Below are 15292 nucleotides of genomic sequence, written 5' to 3'. Positions count from 1 at the left end.
TGTTTTTGTATTGATAGCAATAGCCGAATAGATCTAGCCGAAAAAAAGATAGAGCCCCCCTAGTTTTGCTCTTAATCGGCTTATATAGCCATACAATTTTATTTTCTTTTATTTTCTATCTTGTCTGATTGCAGGGGATGGGCAAACGGTGGAGGTGACCTTGGCAGAGGTAGGTGGGGTGACAGAGGGTCGGTGATGGCAGAGGGCAAGTTAGGGTTTCAGAAACTGAAACCCTAACTCAGCATTTGGGTCAAGGATTTGGGCCTCTTATGTTTGGGCTAGGGTCAGTTGGGTTTTAGGGTTTGGGTAAGGTTAGCTTGGTGGGTTGTTTTGGGATTAATGGGTTAATGTTGTAAATGGGTTAGTGGGTCTGATGGGTTAAGGTTTGGGTAATGGTTGGTTTAGGTTTTAGTGGGCCAACCGGGTTTGGGTTAGATGTTTAGGTCTTGGGGTTTGATGTAATGGGTAGGTTTAGTTTGGGTTCAAAATTGTTGGGATTTAATGTATTGGTCTGAGTAATTTAGGGATGGCCCAAAATTGGCCTTTAACAACATTAAGTGCCTACTTTCTGCGGTTTGAAAAATGATCACATGTAGGTTCATGACCACGCAAAATCTGATATGGGGATTGTCTTTTTAACACTAGAGTAGGTAGATGATTTATGATATGCACTGCACTACAAAAAGCATAGCCCCAGTACTCCATGGGCAGATTTGCTTCAGCTAAGAGAGTAAGACCAGTCTCTAAGACCAGTCTCCAGAATGTGCCTGTGTTTTTGCTTAGCCACTCCATTCTACTCTGACATGTATGGACATAACAGACGATGAATTATCCCAAGATTAGTGAGAGTCTACGTGAACGCACGATATTCGCCACCCCAATCACTTTGAAAATTTTTAATGCCTTTCCTAAATTGAGTTTGAATCATCTTCTGGAATTGAAGAAAACACTCAACTACTTAAGACTTACGGCTAATGAAATAAATCCAAATAAACCTACTATGCGTGTTGATGAATGAAATATAATACAAATTAATGCCACATACAACTGATCCCGGACCCCCCCATAAGTCAAAGACAACCAAGTCAAAAAAAATCCTTGTATTTAGTAGCAGAGTTTGAAAAAGGAAGTTTATGCGGCTTCCCTTTTTGACATGTAGTATAGATATTATCAAGTCACTTTTTATTAGAGACAATTTTACATCTATCAAGAACAATTTTAACAATTGAAGCAAACAGATGACCAAGTCTGCGGTGCCATAAGGCAAACACATCATCACCAATGTTGGAAGTTGAAAGACTAGTGTTGAGGGCAGAAAGATCACTGATTGAGGAACCCGAAGGGACTGGCGAGAAATAATAGAGCCCGTAACGAGTGTGGCCCCACAGCAAAATTTCTCGAGTTGAGATGTCATTAACAACACAATAAAATAGATGAAATTCAAAAAATACAATGTTGTCCTTAGCAAACTGAGATACAGACAACAAATTCTTTTTGATACTTGGAACACACAGAACATTAGATAGATGAAGCATCTTACTTGTTGTAGGTAAACTAGAATTCCTAACACATGATATTTTTGTAAGAATCACATCACCAATAAGGAGAGGAGATATACCTGAGTATGGTGTGGACTCGTGCAAGACGGTAGCCTCCCGACAGACATGGTGTGTAGACCCGGAGTCAGGACACCAAGATATGGTCCCTACAGTCATAGGAATATATGAGTTTTCATTATCAAAATTTAACCTATATTGAGTAGTATTGGTATTGGACCCAGAGGTGGTCAAATAATCAGATGCATGAAAATCAAGGAGACGAGGCAACCCTGCGCATGGCGAGGCATCAATGTCACGAACATGCGCCCTTGGTTTAGTGCGCCACGACACATTAGACCTATGATTTTGTGCCTAAAAATTACCAACATTGCAAGCCCAACCAAGTTGGCATTCGGCCCAGGAGATTGACCAAGAATCTGATCCATAGGTGACGTCCTACTATATGGCCCAACTCCATGAGATGTAGTGGGCAGTTTATGTGCACCAACATGCCCAAGAGAGGAAGGCCCAAATTGTGGACCCATGGCACGTGGCATATTTACGCCAAAATAAGGGCCTGCTCTAGCATTTGGCCCAACTGATTGTCCCCCTTGGCCTACACCAATATCACAACCATTAAAAAAATTAGGAACCCTAACAGAAGGCTGATTTACTGTAGCAAAATTCAGCAGCCTCTTGAGACTTACGGTTAATGAGATAAATCCAAGTAAACCTGCTATGCATGTCGATGAACGAAATATAATACAAATTAATGCCACATGCAACTAATGTCAGACCCTATAAGTCAGAGACAACCAAGCCAAAAAAATCATTATATTTAGTAGCAGAGTTCGAAAAAGGCAGTTTATGCGACTTCCCTTTTTGATATGGAGTACAGATATTATCAAGGCACTTTTTATTAGAGACAATTTTACATCTATCAAGAATAATTTTAACAATTGAAGAAGATGGATGACCAAGTCTACGGTGCCATATGGCAAACACATTATCAACAATGTTGGAAGTTGAAAGACTAGTTTTGAGGGCAGAAAGATCATTGACTGAAGAACCCAAAAGGACCGGCAAGAAATAATAGAGACTGTCACGAGTGTGGCCCCGTAGCAAAATTTTTCGAGTTGAGATGTCCTTAACAATACAATAAGATGGATGGAATTCTAAAAATACATTGTTGTCCTTAGCAAACTAAGATATATATAACAAATTCTTTCTGATACTTGGAACGCACAGAACATTAGATAGATAGAGCATCTTACTTGTTGTAGGTAAACTAGAATTCCTAACACATGATATTTTCGTAGGAGTCCCATCACCCATAAAGAGAGGAGATATACCTGAGTATGGCGTAGACTCGTGCAAGACGGTAGCCTCCTGACAGACATGGTGTGTAGCCCCAGAGTCAGGACACCAAGATGTGGTCCCTACAGGCATAGGAATATATAAGTTTTCATTATCAAAATTTGACACATATTGAGTAGTATTGGCATTGGACCCAGAGGTGGTCAAATAATCGGATGCATAAAAATCAGGGAGACGAGGCAACCCTACACATGGCGAGGCATCAATTTCATGGACACTCGCCCTCAGTTTAGTGTGCCACAGCACATTAGGCCTATGACTTTGTTCTGAAAAATTACCAACATAAAGGTAGTCAAATAATCGGATGCATGAAAATCAAGGAGACGAGGCAACCCTACGCATAGCGAGGCATCAATGTCATGAACATGCGCCCTCAGTTTAGTGTACTATGGCACATTAGGCCCATGATTTTGTGCCGAAAAATTACCAACATTTTCAAGCCCAACCAAGTTGGCATTTGGCCCAGGATATTGGCTAAGAATTTGATCCATAGGTGATGGCCTACTATATGGCCCAACTCCATGAGATGTAGTTGGCAGTCTATGAGTACCAACATGCCCAAGAGAGGAAGGCCCAAATTGTGGACCCACTGCAGGTGGTATATTGGCGCCAACACATGTGCCTGCTCAAGCATTCGGCCCAATCGATTGTCCCTCTTGGCCTACACCAATATCACAGCCATTAAAAAAATTAGGAACCCTAGCAGAAGGCTGATCTACCATTGCAAAAGTCAGCAGCCACTTGTCCCAAGTAGATGCGAAAGGATGAACCATTGAAGGACCCGAGTACAATTTTGGACCACCACCCGTCGACGAATACCAGCCAGTTGCATTAGCCACGACGTCGCGCGAGCCATAACTAGTCCGTCCAGATGGCAGTAATGCCATGTCCGAAGTGGATGAGCCACCATAATATCGACCAAACTGATAATAGCACTTTTGCGCCACACGTCCATACCTACTACATATCTGACATTGAAGCCGAGACCGGAACCCTCACCCACAACCAGAATACGATGGATGGCCATCATGCACAGGCTCTTCCACCGGTGTCGACAAGGTAACTTCTACCAGATGAGCGTGAAAGGACACATCGGTCACCATACGAGCCTGACGACTCTCAAATTCCATGAGTACATCGATAAGTTTTTGTAGAGGAAGAGAGTTAGACGAAAAAGAAGCTAGAGTGAGAACCGCATCAAACTCTGAAAAGTTGGCTCTAACATTTCGAAGAAAAGCTATTCGACGTGGAAAACAACTACAACTCGACTTTGAAGAAGAATCTTACACCAAAGATATGTACTCATCCAAAGATACAGACGAAATGGTAGATCAAACTATACACCAACTTATAGCTACACCAAATGAACAACTGCTATGCATAACTTATCCAGCGGGCGAAACACCGTTCGAGTTAAAGTCGGGATTAATACATTTATTGCCTACTTTCTGAGGTTTGAAAAATAAGAACCCCCATACTCATTTGAAAGAGTTCCACATGGTTTGTCTAAGCATGAAACCATAAGGAGTAACTGAGGATCAAATCAAACTAGGAGTTTTTCCTTTTTCATTAGTTGACTCTGCTAGAGAATAACTATTTTATTTACTTTCAGGATCTATTAATACTTGGACTGATATGTCTCGATTTGAAAAGCCCAACTCGAATTAACGGCCTCAACCATGTGGGTCGTTTAAATTCGATCACTATCTCTCTTGACAGAATCCAACTAGCTTTTTCCAATTGAACACGCCAATTTGTTCATAGGATTTTGAATACAGCACAACCAACTTAACTTCAAAACTATAGGCCAAACGATTCCAACCCAATGCGCGCTTTTGGAAACGAAATTGAATCAATGTTAAGGGACGAATTTTTACTATCTCATGTACTAGAGAGATAGTAAATAGCGAATTGCAAAGTATTTAGTATGGGCTCATATCTCACGATTACTCTATCGAAGCAATAACCTGGCTAAGGCTAAAAAAGGTTTAGTTAATCATGGAAAAGATCATGTTCAAATAGAATTGAAGAAAGTGGAAAGGGAAAGGGCCTTAGAAGGTAATTAAAACAAAAAGTTGAAAGTAAAAGAAAAAAAAGAATGAAACAGCAGAATAGAAAAGTGACGCATGAAAGGAAATAAATTAAGGAATTTTATTGATTCCAAAAGTCAAGTGTGTGTTTTATTGGTTGTAGCCGCTAGGTATTTATACAAACTTCTAGTGCTAAAATTTATTTAGATTTTTCCTAAATATTATCACTAAATAATCCTAAATATTATCACTAAATAAATTAAAATTTAAAAATCAAATTTAAACTAATTATAGAATAAAAAATCCTCCAATCTTTATCCAGCCTTTTTTTTAAAAAAATATTTAACCCTTTAATCTTTATTCAGTCATATTTAAATTTTCATTCTTTCAATCAAGCACTCCTCTTTGCTTTTTGTTCCAATTTAGCCCATCTTTATAAGAGCTTGAATTTAATACATCAACTTCATTCCTGATATGAAAAACCCAAATTTAATAGTATTTTATTCGATAATTAGCCAAAAATAAATATATTAAAAATACAAATTTATCTTGCTATCACTCACCTTCAGCCATTCTAAACGTGTAGAGACGTTGTTTTAACACTAACCTGTTGGCCAATGATTTCGTCATATACAAGGCTTCCAGTTTCTTCAAGAACGTATACTCTATTTTCTCCTTCAAAACCTCCTGTAACACATTATTTGTTAGACATAATTGAATTATGGATAAGACTTTTTTTATCTAACCTATCTCATTCTGACCGATCCATGTCTGTGGGTTTATTTTCTGTAATGATCTTCGCAAGATCGCTCTGAATTAGTATTGTTGACATATGAACTTTCCACAAACTGAAATTTGCGATACCGTCAAACTTTTTAGTACCAAACCTTGATGCTGTCATCACTGAATGAGTTAAATGTGGAAATTGAACTAGCTTTAATATCAGTTTGTAGGGAATTAACCCGTATATGCAACAAACAAAAAAATAACTAAGAGATTGAAAAGATCAACACACAAATTTAACGTGAAAAAACTCCTCTAAAGAGGATAAAAAACCATGGATAAAAGGAGATTTCACTATAATAATTAAAGAGTACAAGAGAATGAGAGAATCAAAACAAAACCCAAATGCTTGAAAGAAAAACCCTTCAAAACAAAAAAAATAGAATTCTCTCAATCAAAATATTTTTGTTGTTCTGTATCTAAAACCTATAGTAACTAAGGCCTATTTATAGGTTGAAATTCGTAGCATTTATGACTAAAATATCCCTAGGTTAATCAGAGTTTAAGTGGGAAACCAAACAGAGTTTAATTGAGAGAAGAAAGCCGAGAAACTTGAGGAGCACGTCGCCATGTCGTGACGTGACGTTTGATCGCTGGGAAAAAGAAGGATCGTGTCGTTGGTTTTTAGATTTTTTTTTTGTTGATAGAATGATTCGAGTGATTGTAAAAATAATAATTATTTTAGATTTATAAAAAAATGTAAAAAATCTAATAAAACAATTAGCCATGGCAATGATAAGTTTTATATAAATTTCAATCTGGCATTTAAATGAATGGATTTACTTACGAGTTCCCAAAGGAAATAAGTAAAAGCTACCATTAAAGGAAATATCCTCATTCAACGAATTGAATATTATAGATTAAACATCAATTACTATGTTGCATAAAAAAGAAGTTTATACAGTGACAATACCTTAAAAAGGGCTATGAAAAAGCCTGTTAGCAAAACCTACAAAAAGTTCACTAGATTATGGAACCTTGATTTTCATTCATTCCATTCATTCATACTTACATTTAGTTTACTTAAATTATGGAAATAAAGAGATTATCTTATTCTAATACTAGAACAACCCTTCAAGGCAGAAGCAAATTAAAACTGTGCTCATTGTAATTGCCCTCAGCAAAAATTAGCAACAACCCTTTTATAGAAATGAAGATTATGCAAAAATTAAAAGCAAAGACACAAAGAATGAGTAGAGAGTTACCTCGTCGGAGGGTTGTGTTTGGGTGGAAAGTGGATTTGTCTTACAAGCGATAGATTGAAACTTGCGAGTTCTATAAGGAGAAAGCGAAGGGGATTTGAAGAGGAGGGCAGTGTCGAAAACTTGAAAGTAAGGCCTAAATCTGGGAAGAGAAAGAGGGTTTGAGGCGACGCGAGCCATTTGCTAATATTTTTTCAAGTTTCAATTTTAGGATTTGCTTCTTCTTCTATTTTGATTTGAGTTAGTCCTACAATCACATTATAATTATATGCTCTCTGGAGAAGCCATATATTCCATTTCAACTCCTTTGAGGTTTAGATTTGCTTCCAACCCTCTCACTCTTTTCTTTCAACACAATAAATGTCACTCAAATTTATTACATCTATTAGATCTTTTTTTTTTCTTTTGGCCTTACCGGATCTTGGTTTTAACAAGCTTATTAATTAACCATAAATAAAATTTTGATTTGTTACTAAAATTAGAAAAAATTCACTCCTAAACTATTTATACATGAAACATTACGAGGTAGATGAAAATTTATTCTATTAAAGTTAAAAGAAATGGGAAACATTTGAAAATAAATGTAATTTTCTCATTAAGTATGAAAATGATGTGAAAATTAATTTATAAATTTTGAATTATTATTAATTAAATAATTCAATTTTTAAAAATAAAATAAAATAAATTGATTATTGTGAATCTGTTGAATGTAAAAAATTAAATATATTTTTTTTGTAGATTTTTTATAGTAAAAGTTACCATGATTTTAACGGAATAAAAATTGGTGTGGAAGTATGCCTCATATTTTGACCAAAATAGTGCATGACGTCGTAATAATAAGAAGCTCTTCGTCCCGACAAGCAGCCGACATCACGACGAGAAGAAAGCCCTCGTCCCAACTACACGATCCTTTTTTGTCCTAGGATCAAACGTCACATCACGACATGGCGACGTGCTCCTCAAGTTTCTCGGCTTTCTTCTCTCAGTTAAATTCTGTTTTAGTTTTCCACTTAAACTCTAATTAACCTAGGGATATTTTAGTCATAAATGCTACGATTTTCAACCTATAAATAGGCCTTAGTTACTATAGGTTTTAGATACACAACAACAAAAATAGTTAGATTGAGAGAAATCTGTTTTTTTTTTGTTTGTTTGTTTTGAAGGGTTTTTCTTTCAAGCATTTGTATTTTGTTTTGGTTCTCTCATTCTCTTGTACTCTTCAATTATTATAGTGAAATATCCTTTTATCCATGGTTTTTTACCTTCTTTAGAGGAGTTTTTTTACGTTAAATTTGTATGTTGATCTTTTCAATCTCTTAGTTATTTTTTTTTGTTCGTTGCATATACGGGTTAATTCCCTACAAACTAATATTAAAGCTAGTTCAATTTCCAAATTTAACTCATTCAGTGATGACAGCATCAAGGTTTGATATTGATAAGTTTGACAGTATCGCAAATTTTAGTCTGTCGCAAGTTCGTATGTCAATAATACTAATTCAGAGCGATCTTGAGAGGATCGTTACAGAGAATAAGCCCACAAACATAGATCAATCAGAATGAGATAGGTTAGATGAAAAAAAGTCTTAACCATAATTCAGTTATGTCTAACAAATAATGTGTTACAAGGAGTTTTAAAGGAGAAAATAATGTATACGTTATGGAAGAAACTGGAAGCCTTGTATATGATGAAATCATTGGCCAATGGGTTAGTGTTAAAACAATGTCTCTACACATTTAAAATGGTTGAAGGTGAGTGATAGCAAGATAAATTCATATTTTTAATATTTATTTTTTTCTAATTATCGAATAAAATGATATTAAATTGAAGTTTTTCTTATCAGGAATGAAGTTGATGTGTTGAATTCAAACTTTTACAAAGATGGGCTAAATTAGAACAAAAAGCAAAGAGGAGTGCTCGATTGAAAGAATGAAGATTTAAAGATGATTGGATAAAGATTGAATGGTTAATTTTTTTTTTAAAGTGACTGGATAAAGGTTGGAGGATATTTTATTCTATAATTAGTTTAAATTTAATCTCTAGTTTAAATTTGATTTTTAAATTTTGATTTATATTACTTAGTGATAATATTTAGGAAAAATCTAGCTAAATTTTAGCACTAGAAGTGTGTATAAAAACTTAGTGACTACAACTAATTAAACACACACTTAGTTTTTGGAATCTATAAAATTCCTTGTTTTATTTCCCTTCCCGCGTCACTTTTCTATTTTGTTGTTTCATTCTTCTTTTTTTTCTTTTACTTTCAACTATTCGGTTTAATTACCTTCCAAGGCCCTTTCCCTTTACACTTTCTACAATTCTATTTAAACCATTTATTTTCAAACATGATTTTTTTTCATGATTAACTAAACCCTTTTTAGCCTTAGCCCGATTATTGCTTCGATAGAGTAATCATGAGATATGAATCCACACTAAAAACTTTGCAATTCGGTATTCGATATCTCTTCGATATATGGGATAGTACAAATTCGTCCCTTAAAGTTGATTCCATTTCAATTCTAAAAGCGCGCATTGGGTTAGAATTGTTTGATGTACAGTTGGGAAGTTGAATCGATCGTGCTATATTCAAAATCCCACAAATCGTGTTCAATTGGAAAAAGCTAGTTGGATTCCGTTAAGGGAGATATTGATTGGATTTAAATGATCTACATGGTTGAGGCCGTTAATTCGAGTTGGGCTTTTCAAATCGTAAGGCTGTCAAAATCTTAAATTACGGGTATGTGCCATGTGGTTAGAAATTCGACAATGGTCGATTTGCAGATGATACCAGGATCGACTACAAGACGAAGAGTTGGCGGTTTGAGGGATCCTCGATTGCTATAACCAGTTTATTGCTTGGAAAGGAAAATCTATTTCAAGGATTGGTTCAAGATTGGAGTACACCGAGGCTAAGGCTAAGCTTAAAAATATTTTATTTACCAATTTACTTTATTTGCTTAAATTTATTTTTTTTTGAAATTTTGAATATGTTTTTATTTTATTTTATTACACATCATATTTCCTTATTTTATTATCTTTATCAATTTAAACCCCTCATTTTATTTTTTTAGCATTGGTATGTACAGATCATGGGCATGACTGTGACTGTGATAATGATTTTCATCACGAAAAAAGGTGAAATTAGATAGCCAGTCCCTGTGGATTTGACCCTATTGCTCTATATTGTTATTGATTGTTATTTTGTCGTAAGAATTTATATTTGGTGGTTTCTACACCCATCAAATTTTGGCACTGTCGTTGGGGATTGGTGAAAGTTTCTAATTTTTGTTTGTTTTCTTTATGACCAAGTCAGAATCAGGGACTAACATTTGAACCAGAGATATAAAAGTTGGCTCGAACATTTCGAAGAGAAGCTATTTGACATGGTAAACAACCACAACTCGACTTTGAAGAAGGATCTTACACCGAAGATATGTACTCATCTAAAGATTCAAACGAAATGGAAAATCAAACTATACGCAAACTTACAGCTACACCAAATGAACAACAACCACTATGCATAAATTATCCAGCAAGCAAAACACCGTTCGAGTTAAAGTCAGGATTAATATGTTTATTGCTTACTTTTCTCGGTTTGAAAAATGAGAACCCCCATACTCATCTAAAAGAGTTCCACATGGTTTGTCTAAGCATGAAACCAGAAGGAGTAACCGAGGGTTAAATCAAACTAAGAGTTTTTCCTTTTTCATTAGTTGACTCTGCTAGAGAATGACTGTTTTATTTACTTTCGGGATCTATTAATACTTAGACTGATATGTCTCAATTGTTTCTTGATAAGTTTTTCTCAAACTGGTGCAAAAAACCTTCATCACTTTTCTTAGGTATGATAAATACCCAATAACTTTGAAAAATTTTAATGCCTTTCCCAAACTGAGTTTGAATCATCTTCTGGAATTGAAGAAAACACTCAACTACTTGAGACTTACCATTAATGAGATAAATCCAAGTAAACCTACTTGCATGTCGATGAACGAAATATAATACAAATTAATGCCATATGCAACTGATGCTGGACCCAATAAGTCAAAGACAACCAAGTCAAAAAAATCCTTATATTTAGTAGCAGAGTTCGAAAAAGACAGTTTATGTGACTTCCCTTTTTAACATGCAATACAGATATTATCAAGGCACTTTTTATTAGAGACAATTTTACATCTATCAAGAACAATTTTAACAATTGAAGCAAACGGATGACCAAGTCTGCGGTGCCATAAGGCAAACACATCATCACCAATGTTGGAAGTTGAAAGACTAGTGTTGAGGGCAGAAGGATCACTGATTGAGGAACCCGACGGGACCTGCGAGAAATAATAGAGCCCATCACAAGTGTGGCCCCATAGTAAAATTTTTCGAGTTGAGATGTCCTTAACAATGCAATAAGATGGATGAAATTCAAAAAATACATTGTTGTCCTTAGCAAACTGAGATACAAACAACAAATTCTTTCTGATACTTGGAACGCACAGAACATTAGATAGATGGAGCATTACTTGTTGTAGGTAAACTAGAATTCCTAACATACGATATTTTTGTAGGAGTCCCATCACCCATAAGGAGAGGAGATATACCTGAGTATGGTGTGGACTCGTGCAACACGGTAGCCTCCCCACAAACATGGTGTGTAGCCCCGGAGTCAGGACACCAAGATGTGGTCCCTACAAGCATAGGAATATATGAGTTTTCATTATCAAAATTTGACCCATATTGAGGAGGCATTGGAACTAGAGGTGGTCAAATAATCGGATGCATAAAAATCAGGGAGACGAGGCAACCCTACGCATGGCGAGGCATCAATGTCATGAACACACGCCCTTGGTTTAGTGCGCCACGGCACATTAGACCCATGATTTTGTGCCTAAAAATTACCAACATTGCAAGCCCAACCAAGTTGGCATTCGGCCCAGGAGATTCTCCAAGAATCTGATTCATAGGTGACGGCCTACTATATGGCCCTACTCCATGAGATGTAGTGGCCAGTTTATGTGCAGCAACATGCCCAAGAGAGGAAGGCCCAAATTGTGGACCCACAGCACGTGGCATATTTGCGCCAAAACATGGGCCTGCTCTAGCATTCGGCCCAACCGATTGTCCCCCTTGGCCTACACCAATATCACAACCATTAAAAACATTAGGAACCCTAGCAGAAGGCTGATTTATTGTAGCAAAATTCAGCAGCCTCTTGTTCTAAGTAGATGCGAACGGATGCACCATCGAAGGACCCGAGTACGATTCCAGACCACTACCCGTCGATGAATACCAGCCAGTTGCGTCAGCCATGTGGTCACGTGAGGCATAACCAGCCAGCCCAGATGGCAGTAACACCATGGCCGGAATGGATGAACCACCATTATCTCGATCAAACTGATAATAGCACTTTTACGCCACATGTCCATACCTACTACATATCTGACATTGAAGCCGCGACCGGAACCCTCGCCCATGACCAGATTACGATGGATGGCCACCACGCACAGGCTCTCCCACCGATATCGACAAGGAAACCTCCACCAGGTGCGCGTGGAAGGACACATCGGTCACCGCACAAGCTTGACGGCTCTCAAATTCCATGAGTACATCGACAAGTTTTTGTAGAGGAAGAGACTCAGATGAAAAGGAAGCCAGAGTGAGAACCGCATCAAACTCCGAAAAGTTGGCTCAAACATTTTGAAGAGAAGCTATTCGACGTGGTAAACAACTACAACTCGACTTTGAAGAAGGATCTTACACCGAAGATATTTATTCATCCAAAGATTCAGAAGAAATGGCAGATCAAACTATACACCAACTTACAGCTACACCAAATGAACAATCGTTATGCATAACTTATCCAGCGGGCGAAACACCATTTGAGTTAAAGTCTAATACATTTATTGCCTACTTTCCACGGTTTGAAAAATGAGAACCCCCATACTTATCTGAAAGAGTTCCACATGGTTTGTCTAAGCATGAAACCAGAAGGAGTAACCGATGATCAAATCAAACTAAGAGTTTTTCCTTTTTCATTAGTTGACTTAACTAGAGAATGACTGTTTTATTTACCTTCGGAATCTATTAATACTTGGACTGATATGTCTCAATTGTTTCGTGATAGGTTTTTCCCAAACTGGTGCAAAAAACATTCATCACTATTCTTAGGTATGATAAATACCCAATGAAATAGATCACAATTTGGGATTTTGAATTTCAAAACATATATTTCTTAAGTCTTAATTTATATGATTAAAATATCTATAAAAATGTAATTCAAAATTGAACAATTGTCTTTACTTATATAAAGGAATGAGTGTTTGACATTGATTCAAACAGTGAGATCCCTATTCTTTATAGCAAAAAAAATATTGAATAATTTAAATTATAGTTTGAATAAAATTTAATATATATGCAAAAGTGTAATGTCATTTTTAATATAATACCTTTTAATATTTAAAATTTGATAATAGAAAATATTATTGGAATGTGTACTAATCTAAATAAAAAGTAATCCGCAGGTTCAAGAATTCCTTCAAAATTGAGCTTATGCGTGTATGTATATTAATGGTGTGATGGATGCCCTTTCATCTGTAAAAATTCAAAGCAATTAAGTTAAAACTCAAATTATGTTTTAAACTTAATTAAGTTCGAGTATCTGGCTCTTTTTAAATTTTAGTGGAAGATTTGGTCACATTAATCATGCTAAGCAAAGGGTTACCCCTTCTATATTCAAACCATAGCTGCAGATTGATATACAATAAAACTAAGTCAGGAAATGGGTTACCTTTACATGTGTATTTATACTTGGGGAATTTAATATCAAAACAATATAACATCTACACATGACTTCTGGGATCAACAACCTGGTGCACCTTCCTCGATTCAGCGCTTGAATACTGTCCCACCACACGAGCATGAGGAACTGATGCCTCCCCGCGGGCAAGAGCGTCCACGTTCTCCTGCAAGTACTTCCTTGGAAGCCTGTCTACAACGTTTCCCTCCTCGTTCCCATCTTTGTCCAGGAATGCAAAATGCGGGATACCCTCCACGCCAAACTCGTCAAGTTCTTGTTCCCACTTCGTGTTGTCGACATTCAGCATTACAAAATTTACACGATCCCTGAACCGAAATTGGTGATTGGGTGTCAAGAAGTGAAGTGAACTACGAACACAGAAAGTTTCCACAGGGATTACAAATGTGTCAAATTCATCAATCTACAACTGAGACCGACTCAATCTCTAGAAAATGATTCAGAAACCAGAAAGCAATTTTATTCATAAAGAAATGAAAAAGAACACCAAGGAATCATACGAGTAAATAAGAATAGTAACAAAGTGAAGCAGTTACCTGTATTGCTGCTCTACTTTGTAAATATCCGGAGCTAATTCCCTGAATACTTCACACCAATCTGCATAGAACTCTACAACAGTTGGCTTTCCATTTGAAAGAGCCTTTAAATCCAGCCAACAAAATATTTTAGTGTTAGATCATGTTTCAACCCTATATTCCAGCAAACATTTGTCTCCTCCGACTACTGTCTTAATCGACTGAAAGTTCAAACCCTTATTATAATACCAAAACAAACTAAAATCTTAAAATGATTTTAGCACTGCACTACAATACATATCTAGTCAGTTGACGAAAAACTATATTAGCCCGGCCTCTCTAAAAATGTCTTGTCTACGAAGGAAGGCCATCATCCAACAATGCAACTTCTTTATGTCAAGCAAGTTACAAATTACAATTACAATCAACTGTTACATCCCATATAGTACTTTAATGAAACAAATCAAACAAAACAAACCAACATGTTACTAGGCAAAGTCCAACGTAAAGCCGGACCAAACCCGTATAACGAGACTTAAACCTGAGAGGCCTAATGGTTTTGGACCCAGCAGCCTCTTCCTTGCCAAGGAGACAAGGCGTCGTTGGCATGTTAGCTTAGCCTTAGATACATGGAATTCACAACTTCAAACTAGCCTGTCAATCACGGATTTACCTGAGACCTAGACCCTACAAAATGATATACCTATTGAGTAGAAAAGCTAAGAAAATCAAACCTCTTCATAAGTCACTGCTGCAGCCATTACAACAAAACTGACTTTTAGCGACATTTTTTTAAGCCTATAGCGTCGCTTTTAAGCGCCACTAAAACTAGAAGGACCGCAAAAAACGCCGCTATAAAGTAGACCTTTAGCGGCACTTTTCTCATAAATGCCGCTAAAGAACAAGACCTTAAAAAATTATTTTAATTAAATAATATTTATTATTTATTTCTATAATAAATATTATATTATGTTTAATTTTTGAAATTTGAACTTTAAACTATATACTTTTAAGGATAAATAAAAAATATTAATTAAATTAAATTTT

At 36.2% G+C, this 15292-nt stretch overlaps 1 protein-coding gene across 2 annotated transcripts; it reads right to left on the bottom strand.

Moving 5' to 3' along the window:
• Positions 1–13560: 13560 nt before the first annotated feature.
• Positions 13561–15122, bottom strand: LOC107886270 (thioredoxin-like protein HCF164, chloroplastic). Of its 2 annotated transcripts, none has more exons than XM_016810168.2 (3): positions 14980–15122; positions 14267–14370; positions 13561–14080 (listed from the first exon to the last, which is right to left on the bottom strand). In XM_016810168.2, exons 1-3 carry the CDS (start codon positions 15031–15033, stop codon positions 13756–13758), a joined length of 483 nt encoding a protein of 160 aa, XP_016665657.1. In that variant the 5' UTR covers positions 15034–15122; the 3' UTR covers positions 13561–13755. The 2 variants fall into 2 exon arrangements, with proteins under 2 accessions (XP_016665657.1, XP_016665658.1); XM_016810169.2 differs by having other exon boundaries at positions 13561–14038; positions 14980–15102.
• Between the last annotated feature and the right edge of the window lie 170 nt (positions 15123–15292).

Source organism: Gossypium hirsutum, chromosome A03 (genome assembly GCF_007990345.1).
Source record: "Gossypium hirsutum isolate 1008001.06 chromosome A03, Gossypium_hirsutum_v2.1, whole genome shotgun sequence".
In the NCBI taxonomy this organism is placed as follows: domain Eukaryota; kingdom Viridiplantae; phylum Streptophyta; class Magnoliopsida; order Malvales; family Malvaceae; genus Gossypium; species Gossypium hirsutum.
This window is presented reverse-complemented; position numbering and strand designations above follow the sequence as displayed.

Excerpts from the sequence above, each read along its gene's own strand:
- LOC107886270 (XM_016810168.2), bottom strand. The coding sequence starts at position 15,033 with ATGTCGCTAAAAGTCAGTTTTGTTGTAATGGCTGCAGCAGTGACTTAT. Across the intron at positions 14,371-14,979 it reads CAGCAGTGACTTATGAAGAG|GCTCTTTCAAATGGAAAGCC; the intron begins GTTTGATTTTCT and ends CTGGATTTAAAG. Across the intron at positions 14,081-14,266 it reads AAAGTAGAGCAGCAATACAG|TTCACTTCACTTCTTGACAC; the intron begins GTAACTGCTTCA and ends CTGTGTTCGTAG.